The following is a 24,583-nucleotide window of genomic DNA, read 5'->3' as shown; positions in this document are numbered from 1 at the left end:
CCAGAACTATGGACTTTTTTGGAGTAGGTCTTTTATTTTCATTTTGGGAGGTAGTACTGTCTATGTGCTGAATTTTATGGCCTGATTGGAACTTCCATCATGGAGTCAGTTGTGCTATGGTCTGGAACTCTTTTACACTCATTGTCTATTTTGTTTTGGTTTTTCAGTTCATGTGGCTTTCTCACTTGTTGGGTCTTCAGGCTATGCTCCTATTTCAGAATCTCTGTGCCCATTTCTCGTTTTTTCTTGAATGCTTTTGTTTGTTTTTGTTTTGCTTTTTGTTTGTTTGTTTCTCCTCTTGGGACCTCCCTCTCCAATATTTACCTGACTCCCTCATTTCTTACTCCAGCCACTGTTCAAATAGCATCTTACAAAGAGTAGTACTCTGGCCATGCCCTTTGCATTGCAAACTCTTCCCCACACACCATTCTATACTAATATTTACTTTGTCCACTGTATTTTCTCCCAGTGGCACCTAACCCCTTCTAATAAAAACATTATGTACTATGATTATATTTTGTCTCCTTGTTAAAAATGCAAAGTCTCTTAGGTTTACTAAATAAGCTGACAGGTCAATAGCACACAGAACTGCACTCATAAATACTCATTAAAAAAAAAAAAAACCAGGATGAGGGGCAGTCAACCTGGGATCCAGTATCAAGCCTGCCCTTACCACATTGTTTAGTTTTGGCCTTATATCTGCTTCCTTGTATGCAATATAAAAGAACTGGATATTAGAAAAAAAAAGCATCCTCCTTTCCACAGCTAGAATTTGGCTCTTTTTTCCTGAATTTGTTCTTTTGTTCATTGCAGGGCTTCTCCTGCCTCTCCTCTCTTAGATACATTTTTAATTATTTTGATTAAAATAATTTAATTTTAAGTTTGTGTGTGACTACCACACACAAACATGACACAATCCAATAGAACTGTCTTCTAGTGTTAACTCTTCTTTAGAGCTGATGTTTGAATCCAAAATGACTTAGGTTTTACACAATAGCTAAAAGAATATTTTTTTTACACAAACTAGTAGTTCAATTTATATTGTGATTAGGCACCTCACCTTTATTCTTTGAGCGCTGAAAATGATCATGAAGGCTGAGATTATGTCCTCCTTTTGTTATTAAAGTTAAAAGGATATTACAATTCTGTAAGGAACTTCTCACATGAGATATTATTGAAACTTAGCTACAGTTCTAAACTTCTGTTTTGTAGACCCGAAACTTCATAAACTGCATTATCAATTGAAACTTAACGATATGCCTACATTCCTTTAAGAGACAAAATGTTTTGGACATCCTCAAGGATTGTTTTTGTAAGTCAAAACCACTCTTATCCTAGCTCTTAATGAGTCACCAGAAATGGGTTGTCTGAGATGAACTTAGATTTTGGGTTATTTGTGTTATTTTTCAGAGATATTTCTTGACCGGCTGGTTGTTGAAGACTGAAAAGTAAAGTTATCCTTTTCATCAAGAACTTTATTGCAAACAATCAGTTCATACCGAACAGAGTAAAATTCATACAAATTATTTGGCAATTAGCATGCATAACAAAAGAGATGCTGTATTTATTTCCTTAAATAACTTTCTGTTTCTAACGGAGGTGTGGTATGAAACACAAATGAAGAAACTTAAGAACTGTACGGATTTAAAGTTTCTCTTTGGGAGATCTTTCTAAATGTTTGAGGGTGTGGAAGTTGCGAGTCCCTAAAACAACATACGCACAGTGACTCCTCTTAATTGTATCATTCTTCAGAGTAACAGGTGAAAAACGTCTGGCACAAGCCAGCCTTTTGTGCACAAATACTCAAAGAAAATGAAATAAACTTCCGGAGCAAGGTGATTGGCTGCAAACTAAGCCACGCAGCACAGCACAAACCCACTGAGCATCCACCTCCAAGAAGCGATTGGTCCCTACGGCAAGCGGACAGGAACAATTCCTGAAAGTTGACCTCGGCTTCCGGGTTCGCGGACAAAGATGGCGGCGGCCAGGTGCTGGAAGTTGGTGCCCCGCCGGGGATTGTCTCTCCACGCCGCCGCTGAGGCCTCCGCCTCGGCCACCAAGGTGAGCGACCCAGAGGTCATGGCGACGCCCGTGGCGCGGTACCCGCCGATCGTGGCTTCCATGACCGCCGACAGCCAGGCGGCGCGGCTGCGGCGGGTGCAGCGCTGGCAGGCGGCGGCGCACGCGGCCCCGACCGTAGACGAGAAGATACGAATTCTCACCAAGATGCAGTTCAAGAAGTACATGGTGTATCCTCAGACCTTCGCCCTGAACGCCGATCGCTGGTACCAGGGCTTCACCAAGACGGTGTTCCTTTCGGGCTTGCCGCCCGCGCCCGCCCCCGCGCCGTCCCCGCCCTCGCTCGACCTGGCGGGCCTGCGTGCCGCCGTGTGCGACTGCATCTTGCAGGAGCATGTCTACCTGCAGCGGCGCCGGCGCCGGCCACTCTTCGACCACCGCCGGGCCCTCTCCTCTCCCGTCCTGGACCAGCTGGTGGGGACTCTCGTGAACCTGCTCTCCCCAATCAACCCTGTCCTGACCACCGCCGCCCTAGGTGAGCCTGCGCCTCCCTTCCAGGACAGGGACGGTGTGGTGCTGCTGGCTTCTGCAGGATTGCTTGCTATTCCAGGCTTCCCAGCAGGTTGTGTAGCACCCCTATGCTTTGGTATCTGCAGCCCAAGTTTCTCGTGACTTGCCCGGCCAAGACTACTTGTTAAAGTTTAGAGTCAGGTGAAGTTCATCTCGTTTCCGTGCCTTGACTCAGTTTTGTGTCTGCCCATCCAAAAGTTTGAGAGATTTTTTTTTTTGTTTTGTTTTGTTTTGTTTTTTTCCAGACAGGGTTTCTCTGTGGTTTTGGAGCGAGAGATTTCTTGAGTGGAACCAGCTTAGGGTTGTCTTTTGAGTCCTCCTCAGGAAAGCTGGGTGACCATAGATAAGTGATCAACCTCCCTTACTTTGCCTACTTTAATTAGGGTAATACTGTTTGGTCATAGAATTGTGAAGGTTAAATAATAGACATTAGCTAAAATCCCCAACATTTTCTTAACAAATACTGTGTCCTTTTTCCAAAATCCATAAATACCCACTGATTAATCCTTACAACACAGTAGATATCATGAATTCATTTTATAAATGAAACGTAAAAATACACTTGTTAGGTTTGCTGTCTTAAGACCCAATGTCTGGCAGGTTTGGGGATCAAGATTAGGCCTAGTAAACAGAAACTTCTGTTTGTGCAGTGTGCACATGAAAAATAATGTATAATGTTTTTGTTTGTGTCAGATGGGATGGGGGTACTTCCCTTTCTCATTAGTAAGGGAAGTGATGGGGTTAGAAAAGCACAGTAACTTTTGACTGCTCACCATTGGCGGCTTAGGCAGCTTAGCTTTGTTCAGAGCAGAGTTCTTGTATAAAATGGCAGCGACTGGAATTTTATCTACCCTTTAGAGTAATTGTAAAAGAGAAATTAGTCCTTCATAGAATAGTTCACACTACACATCAGAACAAAGTGTGAACTATTTAAGTAATTAACTGGTTAGCCTAATGAAGTTTTATGTGCTGCACTTGAGGCATATGGTTAAATTATGTACCTCAGCTTCTTAAATTACTGTAATTTTTATATGTATATATTTTAGACATGCCAGTCTTAACATGTTTATGGCTTAGTCTATTACCAGTTTTCTCTTAATAATAAGAAAAGTTTGAATATCTTTTGACAGATTATAAGCGCCCTGTTGACTTTTACTGGCAGCGAGGTGAAGAGCGCATTCCTGCTGGTCATCGGAAAGGTCGCATTGATGCTTTACGATACCAAATAAATGACAAGCCACACAACCAGATCCGAATATCTAAGCAACTCCCGGAGGTAAGGTTTGTATCTGTTGGCGTCAGGTTACCAGATGAGTATGATGAGGTGTTGGGTAGATCTCTTGCCTTCCATGATTGTTCCATGATGGTGACCCACCTGGAAATCTTTCTCAGCTTTCTGATTGTGCATGGTATGGTCTATGAAGGTCACATAATTTTAAATATGTAAGGCATCAATGTGGTAAAATCAACTTACGATTTTGCATTATAGTGGGATTTTAAATTTTTCCCTATGTGCGACCACTTTGGGCCCATCAGTAGATACTAGTTTAGGTAAGCACTTCTCTTTTGAAAATGTCATCTGAAACACTCCAGAACGCAGAACATTTCAGAGTTTAAATTAGGAATGTTCATTCTGCAGACTCTCTGTGAATATGGTGAAGTTTGAAACACTTCTAGACCCTAGCATTTGATTCAGACACTCAACTTGTATAATCAGACCATTTTGTGAGTAATAATCCATTGGAAAAATGTAGTCTAAGATAATTGTAAAGTAGTGGATAGTTTCTAAGTCACTTTGTGTTTTCTTATTCTTTAAGTTTGTGCCACTGGACTATTCCATTCCTGCAGAAATCCCGGTTATGAAATGCAAGCCAGACAAGCTTCCATTATTCAAACGGCAATATGAAAACACCATATTTACAGGTAAGTTTCTCCATGCATATTGATCCATAAATATATTAAAAAATCTGTAAAGTAAGAACATGTTTTAACTTTAGTAGAAATTTAATTTCGAATTGTTACATTTTATTGCTTTTTGATGGAGATAGGATTTCTCTAGCTCAGTTGGCCCTGGCTGGTCTTGAACTTGTGGCAGGAGCCCTCTAGCCTCTGCCTTAATAGTGTAGGAGATATACTACCACACCCAGCACAGATTTAATTCTGAGGACTAAGATGTTTGATTGGCTATGAGCAGTATCATTCCTAACCTCAAGGTTATGAATGAATAACATGAATGACAGTCGGAGCTCTTCATTTGAACTACAGTTCTTCATTTGAACGTTTTGTTGCCTCTGCTGAATTAGCAACATTTAACCTTTAAAAATTGTTATACTTTCTAGGTTTTTTGCTTTATTATGTGGAAAAGTATTTTGTATTTTATGACTCGGGATCGTGTATAGCATTTTATTGAAGAATCCTTCTTGTTCTACACATGGTAGTTACATACATCAGGAGTTCAAGCACTAGTAGGCCTCGTGTCTCCCTAACACATCTTGAATTTTTTTCTCTCTTCCATACACTTACTAGTTCCTAGATGACCCAAGGAAGACTTTAAGAAAGCATTATGTTAGTCCTCTCTGCCAACTTATTGGTCCTTTCTCAATCACTTGGTCTTAGTAGTGACTGGGAATTTTTTGAAACCACTTTAAGAATGAAATTCAGCACATCAGTAGTTCAGAAGAGCTGAACCACCAGTCCTTTCTGCCTTGGCTGTCCTCCCTTTTTCCTTTTCTTTTCTCCTTTTTTATCCTCTGGTTTTGTTTCTCTCTCTTTTGCTTTTTTTCTTTTCTTTGTCCCTGGCTAGCGTAACACTCACTATGGAGTGACAGATGGCTTTGAAACTGCACATCATCCTGTCCTGGGGTGCATATTGCTGAGGCTGGAGCAGGGTGTGTGCCACCATCAGCATTGTGTGTGTCGAGGATCAAAGCCGAGCTCCCTGCATGATAGGCAAGCACTCTGCCCGATAAGCTACGCACTTTTCTTACCTAGAAATGTCGTATGAAAACCTTATAAGTGAACAAATATTATTACATTAATTGTAAACAAGTCCTTTTGTTGTTGTTGTTGTTTATTGTGAGTTTGTGTGGATAATAGGAATGTGGGTGAGGACCCCAGAGCACATATGGAGGTCAGAGAGTGACTTTGTGGAGTACGTTCATCTGCAGTGTGGGTTCCAGGAATTTATCTCAAGTCATTAGATTTGCCCAGCATTAAGCCTTCATGCTAAGGGATAGGGCAATAGTAGTTCCTAACAAGGATTGGCAAAATTAAATAATGAGAATTATAAGTACCTTTTTTACGTATTCTTCTGGCCTATTTTGTGCCCTGGTAAGCTCTGTGATAATGAGCCAGTTGAGGATTGTTTTCAGGTAACTTTACCATCATAATAATGAGGAAGTATTTAAGGCATATTCCCCTTGTGTAGTCTGAGTACTGGACACAGGGTGTTCCAAAAAGAAGGGGTGCTGGAAACAAGTGCCGCCAGCGTGTGCATGCTTGCATTTTATCTCAAGTGTTTCTGTTGTTTCCTTTAGGTTCAAAAACAGCAGATCCACGCTGTTACGGTCACACCCAGTTTCATCTGTTACCTGATCGTTTAAATAGAGAAAAGCTGATAAAACAGAACCGAGCTGAGCAGGTGGAAGTTGTTTTTAGAGCTAATGCCCTTGCGAGTCTTTTCGCATGGACTGGCGCTCAAGCTGTGTACCAAGGTAGGACCAATGCCATGGCAGTTTGCATTCTTGAAAGTATAATCTGCTGAGAATGGAGTTATAGATTGTTTTTGTAGGTAAGACACAACCGGGAGTTGAACATTTTGAAAAGTTTACATTGATATAAAATGTAGTTTTGGGCTGGAGAGATGGCTCAGTGGTGAAGACCATTGCCTGCTCTTCCAAAGGTCCTGAGTTCAATTCCCGGCAACCATATGGTGGTTCACAACCATCTGTAATGAGGTCTGGCACCCTCTTCTGGCCTGCAGGCATACACATAGACAGAATATTGTATACATAATAAATAAATAAATATTTTTTAATAAATAAATAAAATGTAGTTATTTAAAAATCCATAATGAAATACATTTTACATTTAAAATGTACAGGTACACATGAGTATTCTTGTTGAACTTTTCCTGTGGTTTATTCCTGTGCAGACAGAAACGTTTTCTAGTATTTTTCACAAACATTGCAAAAACTACTGATGAGTCAACAGGTCCTTGTAGGCATCCTCACTTTAAAAAGTTCTCTAGTTAGGAAAGAAAATGGTAGGGGAGTCAAGATTCCGATGAGGAAGCTCTCCCTCGGGAGGTGCAAGTGTGTTCAATGAGGCTGCGGACCACAGTGTGCATGTGGAGGTCACAGGACAACTTCTGTGGACTGAATATTCTTCACCTTTATGTGGGTCCCAGGAATCGAACCTGCATCTCCAGCACGTTTCCCACTGAGTCACCTCTCCAGGCCTTGCATGCTTTTTATGGCAGCACTGTTAGCTTTGGAGGCAGCGTTGAATAACAGACAGACCTAACTCTCCTGGGGCTTTTAATGCAGTGGAGAGCTTCTGGAAACATACTCTTTCTAGAGGAGTGATGTTAGGAGAAAAGTAGGCCAGCCTAAGTATGATGCTTGCATGGCTGTCCTAAGGGAGGTAAGAGGCACAGTCGATGTGAGCACAGTCATTATGGGAAGATGTCCAGAGATGACTTTCACACAGACCTGGATGGTGATGAGCTAGTCATGCAGAATCTAGGGAAGACACTTTGAGATAAGAGGAATAACCACAAAAGGCTCTGCAGTGAGCACAGACTTGAAGCACTTAAGGAACAACGGAGAGGCTGGTGATTGGAGGCTGGTAAAGAAAGGGAATGGAGAATGCTGTGCACTTGCATGGCAGAAGGTAGAAGCTATACCATGTAGGACTTTTTTTTCTTGGGCTGGAGTTTGAACCAAGAACTGGTATCTACTAAGCAGATTATCTAGCATGAGCTATAATCCTCATCCTGTTCTTCCAAGTCCGGGGTGAGGTGTTTGGGTTCTACTGCAAAGCCTGAAGGTATGAAATATGAACTAGACAAATTCTACACAATAACCCAGGAGTAATATTAATATAGATTGTTCTTACTAGAGTCTCCTTGTTCATTTGTAGAAATGGATTTCAATTTTATGCTTCCATTATTGGCTTCCATTTCTTTAATAGGAAGGGAAGATGGTAGGAGGTGGGCTTAGGGTAGTCAGGAAGGGTGAGTGGTGCCTTCCAGTGGCACTGCATGCTCATTAATGGAGAACTGTTACCTACTGCATTTGAGCAATAACTTTGTTAGATCTCTCCATTAAGGATTAAATAATATATAAATGTGGAGAAGTCAGATTGATTTTTGACTTTGGCAGCATTTAAAAATATTACCCCAGTCAGTCTAGACAGACAGAAAACTTGAGTGGGTAAGGTATTGAGGCGTCCTGGAGCCTTATGACCTGAGACACCAGAGGCAATGACAACAGTTCTTAAACTCTCTTTAAAAATAGTCAGAAGGTTCTGGATTATCCAGGGGCATGGTGTTAGAACCATAGAAAGCTAGATTCTTCCTGATGATTGTGAGAGCTTGTGTATGCATTTGTCTTTGGTGAAATAAATGGTCATAATGGATACTGGATTTTACATGGTGCCAGTGTGGAAAGTTTTCCGAGTATACTGAAGGCCATCAAGTTAGTATTAGATGCAGGAGGATTCCTTAGGTAAAGCATGTTAGGTAGCCAAGTGAATGCTGGGAGCTGTGGAAGGTGGAAGTTGTAGAAAAAAAGTGCATCCTAAGTCTGGGGATGCTGGAAGGGAGGAGCCGTTAATACAGAAATAGAACGTGGAGTTAGTGGCAAAAGCAGGGATTTGGTAGGTCAGGATTTTCAGGGGTCTTTACTACCCTCCAGTGTGTTTTGTTTTGATAAATCAACATGTGTCAATCCCCCCATTGCTTTCTTCTGCAGGATTCTGGAGCGAAGCAGATGTTACTCGACCTTTTGTCTCCCAGGCCGTGATCACAGACGGAAAATATTTTTCTTTTTTCTGCTACCAGTTAAATACTTTGGCACTGACTGTACAGGCTGATCAAAATAACCCTCGTAAAAACATCTGCTGGGGGACACAGAGTAAGCCTCTGTATGAGACCGTGGAAGATAACGATGTGAAAGGCTTTGATGATGATGTTCTCCTGCAGATAGTTGACTTTCTTCTAAATAAACCGACAGAAGACAGAACACAGCTGTCGGGAAGCCAGGAGAAAGGACTTGATCCGGGACATTGAGGATGTGTAAATTTCACCAGAGAAATAATAAAATCATTTATGGATTCTGTAACTGTCAGTTATTAAACACATTGATTTTTTTTTTTTGAGAAATAACATTCCTTATGTAACCTATCACTCAACCTTGAATTCAGATTTCTTACTGTAAGAGTTCAGTTTAGATGTAATGATGATTATTTTAAATGATTCTTTCAGCTGATATAGCTTGGAAGGCATTGAATGGAAGAAGAGCCCTCTAGCAAGTTGTATTCTGACTTGCACACATGTCCAGCCCTTTCTCCCTCTATCCCTCCCTTCTTCCTCTCCTGTGTCTGTCTTTCTCTAAATAAATGTTTAAAAGGGAAATGTATTTACATATTACTAGTAACAGTATTAGATTGTCTGGTGGTTTGGTATTTTGTGTCATTTAAATGGTAATTCAGTGGGAGCTGGAGAGAGGATTCCTCCTGCCCTGCCAAAGAACCTGGGTTTCATTCCCAGCACTAAACACCTAAATGTGGCTACTGCCCTCCGTTCCTGATCCAGTGCCCCCTTCTGACTTCTGAAGCACCACACATACTCACACATGGTACATAGATGCCTGCAACATACTCATACGAGTAAAATCATTAAATATGTTTTATTAGTTTTTTTAAAAAATTGTTAATGATGAGAGCTCATACAAATAAAATCATTAAATATGTTTTCTTAGTTTTTTTTAAAAAAATTGTTAATGATGAGAGTTTTACAGCAGTCTTCAAAATAGGGCTACTGTTTTGCACAAGCTAAACAGACTTTTAATGAATTTTTTTTAACCTTTATTTTAAAAGAAATGAAAATCAGAAAATATGTCTAGGATACTTTAATAGTAGACTCTAGTTGGTCAGTCACAGTTAATATTTACTGGGATGTGTAAGTGGTATCCTGCTGGGACAAAGCAAGGCCACTAGCTTTCTTTGCTGATCCACTTCAAGAGTCTAGAATCAGATCGAGGTATTCAGTGTCTGGTGAATGGATGTGAGTTACTTACCATAGTTTCTTTAGCTCGAGGTCTTAGAGCACTTGTTTGTATATCTTTAAGATTTGTGTATTTGTGCGTCTAGTTTTTCGTAAGTGTTTGTTTGTACCATACATGTGCAGTACCTGCAGAAGCCAGAGGGCATCAGATCCCTCTGCCTGATTAGTTGATTAGCTACAGTTTGGCCCTTCCTCTGGTAGAGCAGCCAGGGCTCTTAAACACTGAGCCCTCTCTCTCCAGCTCGTCTTTTATATCAGCAAATTTTAGGCCTTTATGTAGCTCTTCACATAGTTTATGCTTGCGGTTTTGTATAATTGTGAGTATATTCTTTTGTTTTTCCCCAATTCTTTTTTAAAATTTATTTATTAAAGATTTCTGTCTTCCCCGCCACCGCCTCCCATTTCCCTCCCCCTCCCCCAATCAAGTCCCCCTCTCTCCTCAGCCCGAAGAGCACTTAGGGTTCCCTGACCTGTGGGAAGTCCAAGGAACCCCCTACCTCCATCCAGGTCTAGTAAGTTGAGCATCCAAACTGCCTAGGCTCCTACAAAGCCAGTATGTGCAGTAGGATCAGAAACCCAGTGCCATGAGTTCCAAAATGGCTAGTATTGGCTGTCCGTTTCTTTTGTGAAGGTAACTCACTAATTGAATAGTTTTTGCTTGTTTCTTTGAAGGCGTAGTACCGTAAGAGCAGTCCAACTTGGGTTTCTCTGACCTTGCTTTATCATTATAGGTAGAAGGAAGATTCCATGTGAGACAATCCAGGCAGTGATTTACTTTGTCACACAGTTTGTGTGACTTTGTTGATTACTTCATAAGGAAGCTTTTATTGTCCTGATGGAAACACATTCCTGGCTTTCCTCCTGTTTCATTGACCGTTCTTTCTCTCTCTCTCTCTCTCTCTCTCTCTCTTTCTCTCTCTCTCTCTCACACACACACACACCACCGGTTGTTCTTCCTCCACTTTCTTCAAATATTGGCATACCTCTGGGTTTTTCTTCTGGTCTCCATATGTCTTTACCTAGTCCCCTAGATGGCATCAAATTGCAGGGATTTAAATATAAACACATACAAAATTAGAGCTTGTCTTCAATTTTCTCTTAACTCCATATAACATAATGGAGCTAGTCTGAGTGAGTAAGCTTGCAGATAACTTTCTCAGGAAAAAAACATTTTGTAATTAGGAAAATACCTTCATTTAAATAAGAAGCCTTTTTGCCAGGTCTGACGACACAGACCTGTAATTCCACCACTTAGTAGGTAAAGGTCTACCTTTGTTATTAGTATTAGTAGTTCAAGGTCATCCTTGGTTATGTGAACACCCAGACTGAAACAACAGTGTTGGGAGAACTCCAATAAGGAGCCATTAACATGCCTAATTCACCTCTAAACTTCATTGTGTTTGGAAGAGCATATTATATTTCCTACACGTCACAACAGCACATATAATGGAGGTCAAAGGACAATTCGAAATCAATTCTCTTCTTGCACCATGTGGATTCCAAGCATAGAACTCAGTTCACCAGGCTTGGTGGCAGGTGCCTTTCCCTGCTGAGCTAACAGGCCAGCCCCAATGATTTATTGCTGTTTTTTTTTATTATTACTATTATTTTTGAGCTATTATAGTTACTTCTTTCCACCTTTCCTTTCCTACCTACTTTTTTAAAAATATATTTATGTGCATGTGTAATTGTACGTAATTGCCATGTTATGAGGGCACCCACATCACACAAAGGCATATTGAATCACTGGAACTGGAGGTGCAGGTGGCAGTAAACCTGACTTGGAGGCTTGGAATTCAACTCAAGTTCCAGGGGAGAGCAAGTGCTCTTAACTGCTGAACTCTCTCGCCACCCTCGGTCATTGTTAAAAAATAATTACCTACAGGAACCTCTTATGAGTTAAGAATGCTAGTAATGGCAATGGGTTTTTGATCCTACTGCACATACTGGCTTTGTGGGAGCCTAGGCAGTTTGGATGCTCACCTGACTAGACCTGGATGGAGGTGGGTGGTCCTTGGACTTCCCACAGGTCAGGGAACCCTGATTGCTCTTTGGGCTGATGAGGGAGGGGGACTTGATTGGGGGAGGGGGAGGGAAATGGGAGGCAGTGGTGGGGAAGAGACAGAAATCTTTAATAAATAAATAAAAAGAATGCTAGTAATACTTCGTATAAATGATACCAACCTTTTGTATATTAGGAAAATGTAAATGAAATTTTGTCCCAGTCCTTGGTGATATATTCATCTAAAAGAAAAAAAAATCCATTAAGTAAAAGACAAATGTTTCTTTTTGAGTAAATCAGTGATTATAGAGTTCTATGTCAGTATGTAGCCTGCTTTAAGTGAGCTAGCTGTACCTTTTAGTTATTTGAACTCCAGGTTTGAATTACTTAAGATTAATTTCCATTGGGTTTAGCTTCTGGGAAATATGTCTTTGGATGTTTAGTCATATAAAACTTGCCTTTTATTTGCAAACTAACAACATGAATTTTAGGCTTCTCTGAAATCTTTCAAGAAGTTTTTTAAACACACAAATACAGAATGTAGACAAGATTTACAGCCTGAATGTACGTCACACTAGAATAATTTAGGTCAGCGACTGATCTTTGGTCATGCTCTTCATTGTTATTTAATATGTTTTAATTACTTGAAGAGTAAGGAATTATAAAACACCCAAATTCCCAGATTTTCTTGACAAAGTGAAAGAACTGACCAACTTCACATTTCTGTTCTTACGTGTCAGTAGCACCAGAGAGCACCCAGGCATTGCCTACTCGGGTCCTTGTGGTGGGCCGTACGTCAGTCTGGTTTTTCACAGTGTCTACCACTCTTCCTTCCTTTTTAACTCTCCTGACATCATTGGATTTACCTTATTAAGTTTCTGTGAAATGCTTTGCTCCTAAGACGTTGAATTTATGACTGCCACAGCCTAATTTACTGAATGGAACTTGCGTTAATGTTGACAAAACACAAGTTTTGCTGTTGATTTTGGTGCTACAGAATCCATTTTCTAACAATATGCATTACAATAATCGCAAATTCACAGAAAAGATGCATTTTGTGTTTTTGCTCGCTGGTTGCTAACTTGAGAGCTCCAGAGGTTCCATTGCTGTTTGTTGGAGATAGCCTTCAACTTTTTCCTCTATGGGGCTCTTTTAAGACTATCTACATCATGTCATCTAACCAGAGAATCTGTACAGAGTCTCCAAACAAGACTACTGGTCAAAAAAACAAGTCACTATGTCCAATTTCAAACCAGTGAGAAGAGCGGGAAAATGGTCTGTACTCTGTCACATGTATTTTAAATAAATGTTGATTGTCCAGTAGCCAGGCAGGAAGTATAGGTGGGATGGGGCAAACAAGCATGAAGTAGAGGCAGGGCAAGGAGAATTCTGAGAAGAGGGAAGTTTCAGTCTGCAGTCATCACCCAGACACAGAGGAAGCCAAACACAGAGCAAGCAAGATGTGACTGCCTTACTGAAAATGGTACCAAGCCATGTGGCTAACGCAGACAAGTTTAATAGGCTAATATAAGAGTTAATAAGAAGCCTGAGCTAATAGACCAATCAGTTTATTAATTATTGCAGGCCTCTGTGTGTTTCTTTGGGACTTGATGACTGTGCGAAACCGGGCAATACAGAAACCTCAGTCAGCAGTATGGCCAGGAAAGAGAGAGCCATTGATTGGTAAAGTTTTCTCTTCCCAAATGTTACTACAACTGAAGAAAATGTATCTTGAGAATAAGGATAAAACTAGGATTAATGTTCTTTTCATACATGTTAATTAACACTCTGCTGTTATTTGTGCCTAGAAACAACAAAAATGGGTGGACAGAGACTAATGACAATTCGAGCCTATCACATCAGAGAGTGTCTAATGTGGAAAGAAATGAAGAATTTAGCTGGATTCCAGATTTTCGCTCATTCTGGAGACCCTTGCAAGCCCAATCTGTGCTGCTCTTGTTTGTTTTGCCTCTCAATCAGTATTTTCAATGTTAATTAATAATGTGTCTGTGGATATTCAACGACAATGTTTCTATAAATGACTAGGTATAGCACGTAGGATCACATGGATTACTTTCTTTTGTAAAGGATTTTCATGGCATATACATTTATTCCTGGAAGTAAAGTTTTTGTTTTTGTTTTGTTGGTTTTTTTTTTTACCACTAATAGGCAAACTTTATTTACAAACAGGGTATAAGCTTTTGTCAGGAGATCTACATATATTTATAAGTCAGAGGGTTAAGCAGTTGCTAAGTCCAATAAGGCTTCTGTAGGATTACAAAGGCCTGTCAACAGCAGATTCCGCAGCACAGAGCTCTACTAGTTAGATTATAACACTCAATACTCCTTGTATGGGAAGCAGTGTGGTTTAAATGAGAAATGTCCCCAGTAGGCTCAGGTATTTCAACATTTGGTTCCCAGCTGGTAGCACTGTTTCGGGAGGTGATTCAACCTTGATATGTTACTGGAGGAGGACTTCAGAATTCATCACCTCACCCTACTTCCAGTTTGTGTTCTGTGCTTGGAGCTTGTGGCTGGAGATGTGTTCTCTTAGCCCACTGCTCTTGCTGCCATGCCTACTGCTGCTGGCTTGTTGCCTCTAGGCCTCTCCTCCATGGTGGATGCTTATCTCCCTGAAACTGTAAGTTAAAGTAGACTCTTTCCTACATACGTTTCTTTGGTCCTGGCTATTTTTTTGTTCTTTTTAACTAGCTTAGTTTTCTCTCTTTTTTATTTCTGGAAATATAGTTTTATTAATGAAATAGGCGATCAGTTTTCAGTTGGCATTGATTTTTGATTTGTGGAGCACGTGTGTGACTCAGTTTCCATCTGGAGTCCATTCTCACTTATAAATCATTTGAGTTCAAGCTTGCCTACTCTGCTTTTTCTAATAACCTTGAGAGCTATGAGAGACTTCTGATTTAGCCCATGAGAAGAGAACACTCTATCTTGTAGAGAATATACTTCTGATGACAAACCTTGGGAACATCAAGATAGAAAGTAAGGCTGCTCCCAAGCAGCAAGCACATGTTAGTTAGGAGGCTGCTCATGCAAGAACAGAAATGGTCTTATGGTTAGACACTGTGCCGTGCTTTGTTCTGCTTTTGTATATAAGCAAGTTCTGAAATAAACTTTGGGCTGGTATGACCAAACACACCTCCCAATTCTATCCTGTATTTTCTGTCTCTGTCTCTGTCCCTTTCATCTGACATTTCCTCAGCCTCGATGTCCCCCAAACCAAGACCCCTAGCTGACTTTGTAGGAGTAGGCTCCGACTTTGAAGGATGGTGTTTGCAAACATTCAAATTAGCCTTGGTAATTTTATGAGTCTTGACAATGAAAAAGTATACCTTGACTGTCTCATAAGAGCAACTACATGTTTTCTCTGTAATCTTAAGTGTGCTGAGAAACTCCCCCAGGTTATTGACTGCCAAGTATGTGGTAAAACATGTAGGTCCCAGCCCCGGCCCATAAGCAGATGTCCTAAACTCCCATATGTAATCTGTACCCAGTCCCCTATTTACAAGCACACCTAGTTAGCATGTTTCTTGCTGTGCATTGTAAAGGTCTCTGCAACATTCCTCTGTGCACTTCCTGCAGTGACTATGCTGGACTGACCAGCCTGGTATCGGGCTTTCTAATCAGATTATCAGGAAAAAATAGCCCCTTTAATGTGTACTAGCTTTCTTTAGAATTAATCACATCTGAAAGACCAGGTTCAACTAGCAGTAGACAGGGGTTCTACCTGTGGTTTGAAAAGTAAGCCCCAGGTAACTTGGCTGTGCAAAATCCTCTACAAACTACAACTTTATAATGTCTTCTAAAGAAAAGATTGGTCAAGCAGTGGGGGCACATGCCTTTTATCCCAGCACTAAGGAGGCAGAGCCAGGTAGATCTCTGTGAGTTTGAGACCAGCCTGGTCTACAGAGCTAGTTCCAGGATAGGCACCAAAGCTACAGAGAAACCCTGTCTCAAAAAAACAAAAATGAAAAATAAAAAATAAAAAAAAAATGATTGTACACACGATGTTCCTATTCATTGCAACCAGTCTGATCTCCAGCTGGACTCAGACTGAATAAGATCCAGAAACTTTCCACATCATTCAGATACGTGTGCAGGAAGGTGGGAGGTAAGGAAACATATGGCAATCCCGTTTCTTAGTGCCAGGTATTACATTGGCATTTAGGCAGCCAGCACTCACATTCCTGTTCATTTAGAACATGGTATGACATCTAGTCATTTCTCACAGGCTCTCCAGGAGACATAGATATAGGGCCCTTTACAGCACTGTTCTTTGTAGCACCTAACAGCATTAATACTCACTTGTTTCAAATGATAATGAATTTTATCCTCTTTGAAAATGAAAATGGCTGATTTTGTTTATAGAATCGGCTTTTCATAGGGTTTTGATTTTGATTTCCTCTTATCAGTTTTGGATCACAGGCTTTGTTGCTATGTAACTATGATTGTTATAGAACATGTGAAGAAAAAGACAAATGGAGACGAGAATCTCTTGCTGTCAAGCTTTCCATGAATCCACCCTTGAATTGTGTTGCTATTTTACAGTCTTGAAATCATAGCATGGATGAAGGTTTTATTTTCATCTCCCATAAACACTTTCCCCAGTCATCAGTTTTTCTATTGTATAAACAATGGTTTGGAGGTATTTAGTGGAGAATGAAGACTAATATTATTATAATACTGTAGATCTAAAGCATCCTATAAACATGCAAATACTATAATAAATTCAGTCATTTACAGCAGGAAAAAGTCTTAAAATTATCTTCCATTATAACAAAAAGCATGACAATTATATAAGATTAGTTAGTGTGGGTGTGAATGAATTTAATGTGAGCATGGTTCACAAGCACTTGGATAATTAAATCCTGACTTTAAACATATTTGTAAGATTTCCATATCTTGCCACCTGCGTGTGATTCATAACTGGAAAAATAAAGGAACCTTGTATTTTGAAAGTTCTAAAAGATAAAAATATCTATACAATTATCTTGTGGTAAAGTATAATTTCTTTCGACCTTTGGAACTCAGACTTTTAAATGTCACTTAAAGAATAGTATTAGGAAAAGCAGACACGCTTAATTTTGTTTTAGAATCTGTGTGGCAGTTGAATTTGAAAGTTGAGATAAAATTCTTTCTTTTGTCATTAGCTACCTAAATGATGGGTTTAGATCAATATATTATTTTTTTGAACTTACTTTCTTCCTATGAGTTCAGAGAATTGGATAAGAAAATCTTTTAAGTTCCTCTTAACAAGATGAATCATTTTAAGCCTCCCATGACTCATGCAATGTGATGCTAACATTGTTGACAGTTTCTCTTTTAGAACTCCCGATGGTGATCTCAAGTGCTAGAGAGCTAAGCAGGTTCGTCTTCCTCTTTCCCTGGACATCTTCAGAGGTGAGCTCCCTTTTCACATCTTCTCCCTGTAACCATATCCCTGGGGGTTCCTGCAGAAACATGCAGAATAAAAGGAATCTTATCATCCATCACAGGCCACTTAGTGTAATATCCTCAAAAACATTTGCAGCAAAGGTCAGTGCTTGGAGGATAAAGATGTGTTACCACTCGTGGCTGCTGCTTTCTTGATTGGAACTGTGCTGATAAATAGGCAATGTTTATTTGAGCTTAAATCTGTTTTCTCTAAGTTTCCAAGCCTTGGATTTAGCTAGGTATGTTGAGAATATTTTGTTAAGCCCTTGAGAATGTCATAAGTTATATTTTTATCATATTCACTCTGCCTCCCCCAACTCCAGATAAACCCAGTTCCGTACCAACCCAATTGTGTTTCCTTATTTTTTTTCTTAACCCATTGAGTCTAATTACTTTTGTTTATATACTGTTCCATGTGTGGCCCTCCGCTGGAGCATGTTTTCCTGCCAAGTTCACACTCTTAAAGAAAACTAATTTTCCCTCTCCTTGTAGCAATCAATTACCAATAGCTCCTCAGATAGAGACTTCATGACTACCTCTCCTCCATGCTGGGATTTTGTTTTCTGGGTTGACCTTAACACAAGTGGTATGTGTGCTGTTGCAGCCACTGCGAGTTCATTGTGCAGCTGCCTTATTTTGTCCTGTGGTTTCATTGCAATCGTCTACCATCTCTGGCTCGTACAGTCTTCCTCGTCTTCCATAATGTTCCCTAAGCACTGGAAGGAGGGACTGTCAATTAGATGTCCCATTTAGGGCTGTGCACTCATCAATCACGTGTTCTCTAGACTTGGACCCATTGTGAGTGTCTGTGTTAATAACCACCCACTGTACAAAGGCATTTCTCTGATGACTACTGAAAAATGCACTAATCTTTCTATTAAATGATGTCTTTAGGAATAACTTCAATACTATGTCCTCTTAGTAGATTAGTAATACATCCTCCCATAGGGTCTATGACCTGTCTAGCCCTAGGTTCTCGACACTGTTAAGGGTACCAGATATGTGTCCATCTTGTGGAATGGGCTTTGAGCCATGTGGAAAGTGGATGGTTACTCACATGACGTTCATGTCACTATTGCACTAGAAGACAAATCCTGGCAGGTTAGTCACATTTCTGCTTGCATGAATGACAGCTGAGTAAGACTGATAATTTCTTTTCTCCTTTGATATCCTGCATACTACTTTCCAGTTCTATCAAATCTAACCAGTAGAGATGAAACTTCCAGGTCAATAATAGCTTGAATTTTCCATGTTTTATGAAACAAAGATATAATGTCTGCAGGACAAGTAGCCTTGATATTGAGTTTTGGAAAATAGCCAAGATCAATGGTAATAGACTGTAATAATGTGTGTGTGTGTGGAAGGGGGGAATATGTTACATTATTGGCCAACAATTCAAATAGAAGTAGCCCATTTCTGGCACTGAACTTTTTATTTGCTACTCTGTTGTATCCAGTAATATTATTATTGCTCTATTTAAACACTTTTAAATATATGTATATATTTCAGTTTTAGGAAGTGTCTATAACAATTTTTTGGGGACTTTTCCAGAAGATCTTTGATGATAGATACCCATCTCCATCTTCCATCCTCTACTCTCCAAGCCCACCTCCCAGTCCACCTAACCCTTCCTTTTGCATTCTTCTCTCTTTGTATTTTACTGTATTTCAACTCTCCTTCCTTGAAAGCCAAACTTCCCATAGTCCCATACTAATTTTCTGGTCTTTATGGACATTCCAATGAAGTGCACATATCTAAAGATTCAAATCAAACACCCCAAATGAGAGGGAAGCATGTCCTTGTGGACCTTGGTTACCAAGTCCATAATGGTTGTTTCCAGCTCCACGCAATTGCTCGATAACACTATATCATTTCATTTCCTAAACATCTGAATTGTATTCCATTGTGTAAATATACGACATTTCCTTTATCCATTCATTTCTTGGTGGAAATCCAGGCTGTTTCCATTTCCTAGATATTGTGAATCAATGAACCTGGGTGAGAAAGTATCTCTGTAGTAGGATATCTATCTTTGGGTGTATGACCCAAATACACCGGAATCATGTGGTAGATCTGGGTTTAGGTTTCCAAGGATTCTCCACGTTAATATCCTTCATGCCTGCCTGAGTTTGCCCTCTCATCCCAGATGGATCGAGTTCTCCCTTTTCCTCACATTCACATCAGCCCTTATTTGGATGTTAGCTATGCAGACCGGGGTAAGAATACATCCCTAAGAATGCCTGTTTATTTTCCTCACCAGTACTTGATGTGCTTGTTGACACAACCAACATGTATCTAATACAAAAAGAATTCATTTAAAAGGAAAGGGTTTATGATTTTTTTAATGAGCTATTAGAGGAAATCACAGTTTATGATTTTTAGTTATGACTTTATGAAATTTTTATTTTTGTGTTTCATTATCCCTATCAAGTTAATTTGCTATTTGATAAACTTCCAGGAATTTTAAGTGCTTTATAAGAAGAGGGTGCCCCACTTTTCTCTGGAGAGTGGAGTGCTTGATATAAAATTTTAAATTAGCTGCGTGGAAGAAACGCCTTGATTATTTTCATTGTTTAATTTCAAATCAGATTTGGGTTGTTTTATTTAACACAACTAAGTCAAACTCATGCCTAAATATACAATGCATTCTTATTCTATATTTACATGTAAACTTGAGCATTACTAACAGCAGCTTTTGTAAACAATGAGTTCCCCTCCATGCAAACTAATGGCTTATCAACCATGAAAAATATGTGTAATAAACAATACAAGATACACCCAGGCCCAATTATCACTTTTGCTGAGAATGAAATGCCTTAAATCTCAGATTATTTCTTCTGACTGAATCATTTCTCCGCCATGTCATGACACACTTCCCAGATACCACTTTTTTCCTTTCCCATTACTGTGGCGCTAGGTCACCACCCTAGTGGAGGCTCACAATTTCCTTGTGGAGCTAGACTTGCATGCCTCCTTCCTTCTGTTTCCTCTGTCACTGTGCTACCTATTTGGTCATTCTTCACCATCCTCTCTCTTTGGTTCTCTTTGCACAACAATTTGGTAATTTCTTTTTGACCCATGGCTTTCTCTCACAGAGAGTTGCAGATGTCCACCCAGCATCTCCTGTCAAAACGGTGTGAGTTTTCTAAATACATGGACTCTTTATGGATACAGTTAGAAATAAATAACATCAACAGTTGCATGCAAAGATTCGGTAGTTACTACTGTCATAAACAGAACGTCAACCTCCGTGCTTTGGTATAAGAGCAGCACACTCTTGTTTTGAGTTGATTCACGCTGTCTCCAACTGTGGTTAGAAAAGGAGAGTGCAATAAGTTTATTGGTTAGCCCTGTCTTGTCTTCCCTTGACATCCTAGACAAATGGATTTGTGACGGGTGCTATGGGACATTTTTCTTACTGCCAGACATTTTGAAGATCCACATAGATCTTGTGGAAAGAGGTTATATTTTTAGTAAAGGAATTGTTTCCCCTGGGGGAATGTAGTGACTGTGGATGCATTAAAACAAGTGGTAAGGAATGGAGGCCATTTATTGTTTCTGTCCTCTTTGTCCTATATTTATAGTCACTAAGAATCCCTTGGGAATGGAGCCCAGAGCTGGGATGGTGGAAGTACAATTTTTATATCCTGGTAGTTCTCCAGTATCAGGTATTTATAATATGTCATGTCTACATATGATAAAAAAGAACTTTAATAATAAATAGTCTGGAGGTACAGAGTTATAAATTAGCATTTCAAGCTCATTAGATATAGTAATATTAAAGCTTGATTATTTGAAAATGATAAAATGTCTGAAATGGAGAAGGCATTGGACTTGAGGGAAAGTAATAAATTATTCAAGTAGGAGCTGATTTCTATAGGAAATCCTATATATTTATGCCACGCAGTGGAACAGTATGAATACTTAAATCTGATAGCTTACCAGAGCCTATTGTGAGAAATATTTCTGTTGTGCAACATGTGGATTCCCAGCTGGGAAGAATCAAATATTGGAAGTAACTTTACATATAGATATTTAAGTCATCTAAGCTGTCCTCACTCATATGTATGGAATCTGGGGCTGGCTATTGGCCTGAGATCATAGGCATAGCATCATCATGGGACTGAAACTCTAACTGGCCTTTTCCAGGAAGGGTCAGCACTCTGAAAGCAGGTTGACTCCCATGGGAAGCCTTACCCTCTCTGAGAAGTGGATGTGAGGTGGGGTGGGGGACATTGAGGGAAATGAGGAGGGAAGGGAGTGGGTATGTAAAATGATAAAAAATTGTTTAAAAACAACAACCAAACAAACAAACAAAAACCAAACAAACCAGGTACCCAGATAGAACTAATGAAGGCACTGGGGCCTTTTCTGACTTAGCCTTTTCAGAAGGTTCAAGGTGTCTCTTCCTCTATAATCAATAAATGTACAAAGGCTGTTGTAAGTTCACAAAGATTTAAGACACCAGAAGACCACACTTCTTCATGTCAAAAATATCTAAAACATTTGGATTCATGGCTTGAACTTTAACAAAAATTAGAAAACAAAAGAGAAGTGATGATGCATGGCTCTGCCCTGTTTTCCCAGAGAAGCTGCCTGTAGAAGGCACTTGTTCCTAATTAAACCAGGCCTGCTCAAGAGGCTTCTCCACAGCTTCTTTTCTTATTGTTTCTGGAGCCTTCCTTTCTACTATTAATTTGCCTGACATGGACCAGTCTGTTCAAAACTAACCGACCTTTCAGAAAAACACTGCAATCCATCTTACTGTCCTCTTTGATTGTACCATGTTCCCTATTTTTTTTTTTTTTGTGCCTCTTTCTTCCATGCCTCTGACTCAGAACAATGTACTCATGTGTGAGATGTTGTGACAAGGTCTAATTGACTAGAAGCAGGAAGGCATTAAGAGTAATGCGCATTTCCCCAAATGTTTTGGAGAAACGTAAGTATAGACTGGCAATATCTGACCATAGCTTTATTTGCTGCTGAGTCAGCAAGGCCGATGAAACAATTTTCTCCCTTGGGACACTCCTGAAAAAGAGAATTAAGACAAAGGTTCTCATTTGTTTTCATTACCATATTTGCTGCACTGTTTAACCTACAGAGGGAGTGAACTTTGTTCAAGACTGCCTCCTTTAGACTTTAGACTTCAGAGCCCTTAGGTTAGACTGTTTACTCTGAGATTAGACTTCTTTTATATTAGACTACTATTTGATTAGGATAGGAAAGACCAAATTTCTCCTGAATAAGTTGGGTCCACTCTTGGGTAAATGACAACAAGGGTTAGTCTTTTTTCTCTCGTGTGACCTCATCACATATATGAAGTAAACAATTAAACAATACAATTTTAATGTACACCATTCTGCCTTCGCTGCACAAAAGGAAGGAAAATGCTGGTATACACATCTTTTACCCTAATAAACCCATGCCTCAGAGCAAGCTGTTGAAGACCTCAGGTTTCTTCTCTAGCTCACCATCTTATCATTCTTACTTCTAGGATTTAGAAATCTGGAAGTGGCCCTTTACTGACGTGCAGGGCACTTCCATTTTGGGTTTGTTTTCACCTTCATAAAAAGGGGGTTTAAGATGGAGTTAGGGTTGACCCTGATCTTTGTCCCATTCATCCCTCAACTTTTACGTAGACTGAAACTCTCTCCCCCATTATCCCACCCAGACTTCAGTGATGTCTTTCCTGGGTTATGTTTCTTTGTCCTAGATTCAACAGGTATGGGTAAAATTTTACTAATCATTCAGGAATGTTTGACTTACAAACTTCGGCATTACAGACATAATGAATCCCTCGCAGCTTTACTCTTGGGAAGTCAGAATATTTTAAAAAAATGTAATTCTCTGATTTAAGTATATTGACCTTTTAGGGGAAAATGAAGCTTGTACCTTCAGTAGATCATAACCGCATTGCGGCAAATTGCAGACATCAACACATTTGTTATCTCTCCTGTGTATTTTGTACCTTTCCCCCTCCGATCAGCAGAATGCATTGTCTATCATATTTGTTCTCTTTTGCAAGGCTCTGTGTGTGGGAGCTCTGATGTGTAATTTTCCCATGCGAGAGGGAAAATGACTACTGGAGGAAAATGTAGGCGGTGTCTGTTCTTACCTTTTGGAAGAAAAATAATTGTTACATAACACGTCTCAAACGCCGAGGAAAATTTATGTCTTAAGATTTTTTTCCTCCTTGTACATATTTGTGAATAAACTTAGTATAAAAGTGTTATCACTTCTTTCTTTCTTTCCTCTTTCTGCCCTCCCTCTCTTTCTCCCTCACTTATCTCCTGTCTTTCTTCCTTTCTCTCTTCCTTCACCCCTCTTTCCCTTCTGCTTTTCTTCCTTCTTCCCTCCTTTCCTTTTTCCTTCCATCTTTCCTGTCTCCCTTCCTTCCAGGTGCTACTAATACTAGGACTGAACAAGAAACAATTTGCAGGTTCGTTGGAGATGATAGTAGAACATAATCCCTTTCCACATAGAAACTATATTCTTATGAGAAAGACTGGCCACCAAAGAGGCACTGAATAAAGATCTGAGTGAGCCCTGTATCACTCAGAGGACACCTTGGCTTAGAATATTGATTCTGCTGAAAACAGTGAGGCCTGCTTTCTGAACCTTGCATGGATCTTAGCAGTAATGAAGAATTGAGCTGTGAGTTTGCCACTACCAATACCCAGGTGCTGTTTAGTGATCCGCCTTGAATGCACACTTCATAGAAACCCTATTGGTGTGATTGTGTGTGCTATATATGTGAATGTGTAGATTTTGCAAGGGACATATTAGCAACTTACATATAGTCAAATGGAGAAAGCTATGTAAGGCAACTGAAGCTTAAATAATAAATCTTCAAAGGTAAAAGGTTATTAGAAACTCAGAAACCAAACAGGAAACATCTAGCATAAAGAGAGATGATATTTACAATTGCAAACTGATTCTACCTGGTTTTAAATGTTCATTTGAAAACTGATTTTTTGAAAGTTATAATTGATCTCTTCCTCTAAGAAATGTAACAAATAATACCCAGATTTCTAGGGTGCCATGGCTTATCTAAGTGATTAAGTATAAAAGTCAGTGCTTGAGAGAGACAGAAACCTGGATTCAAGTCCAAGCTCTCTAAGTTTTTTCCCCTCATAATGTGATGCTAAGAGTAACTTTTGCTACATTGTGTCCTTATGGAATAGATGAGGCATTGTTATTAAGCACACAGCAGACTTCCAGCACAGATACTTTTCAATAAAAGTTATTATTTT

At 39.7% G+C, this 24,583-nt stretch overlaps 1 protein-coding gene across 1 annotated transcript; it reads left to right on the top strand.

Moving 5' to 3' along the window:
* The first annotated feature begins 1,821 nt into the window (after window positions 1-1,821).
* Mrps30 (mitochondrial ribosomal protein S30) lies at window positions 1,822-8,929 on the top strand. The gene is made up of 5 exons (XM_005356830.2): window positions 1,822-2,554; window positions 3,720-3,865; window positions 4,407-4,512; window positions 6,126-6,302; window positions 8,565-8,929. Exons 1-5 carry the CDS (start codon window positions 1,975-1,977, stop codon window positions 8,879-8,881), a joined length of 1,326 nt encoding a protein of 441 aa, XP_005356887.1. The 5' UTR covers window positions 1,822-1,974; the 3' UTR covers window positions 8,882-8,929.
* The last annotated feature ends 15,654 nt before the right edge of the window (window positions 8,930-24,583 follow it).

Source organism: Microtus ochrogaster, chromosome 19, assembly GCF_000317375.1.
Source record: "Microtus ochrogaster isolate Prairie Vole_2 chromosome 19, MicOch1.0, whole genome shotgun sequence".
Taxonomy (NCBI): domain Eukaryota; kingdom Metazoa; phylum Chordata; class Mammalia; order Rodentia; family Cricetidae; genus Microtus; species Microtus ochrogaster.
The sequence above is the reverse complement of the archived record's forward strand: the minus strand, read 5'-3'. Positions and strand labels throughout refer to the sequence as shown.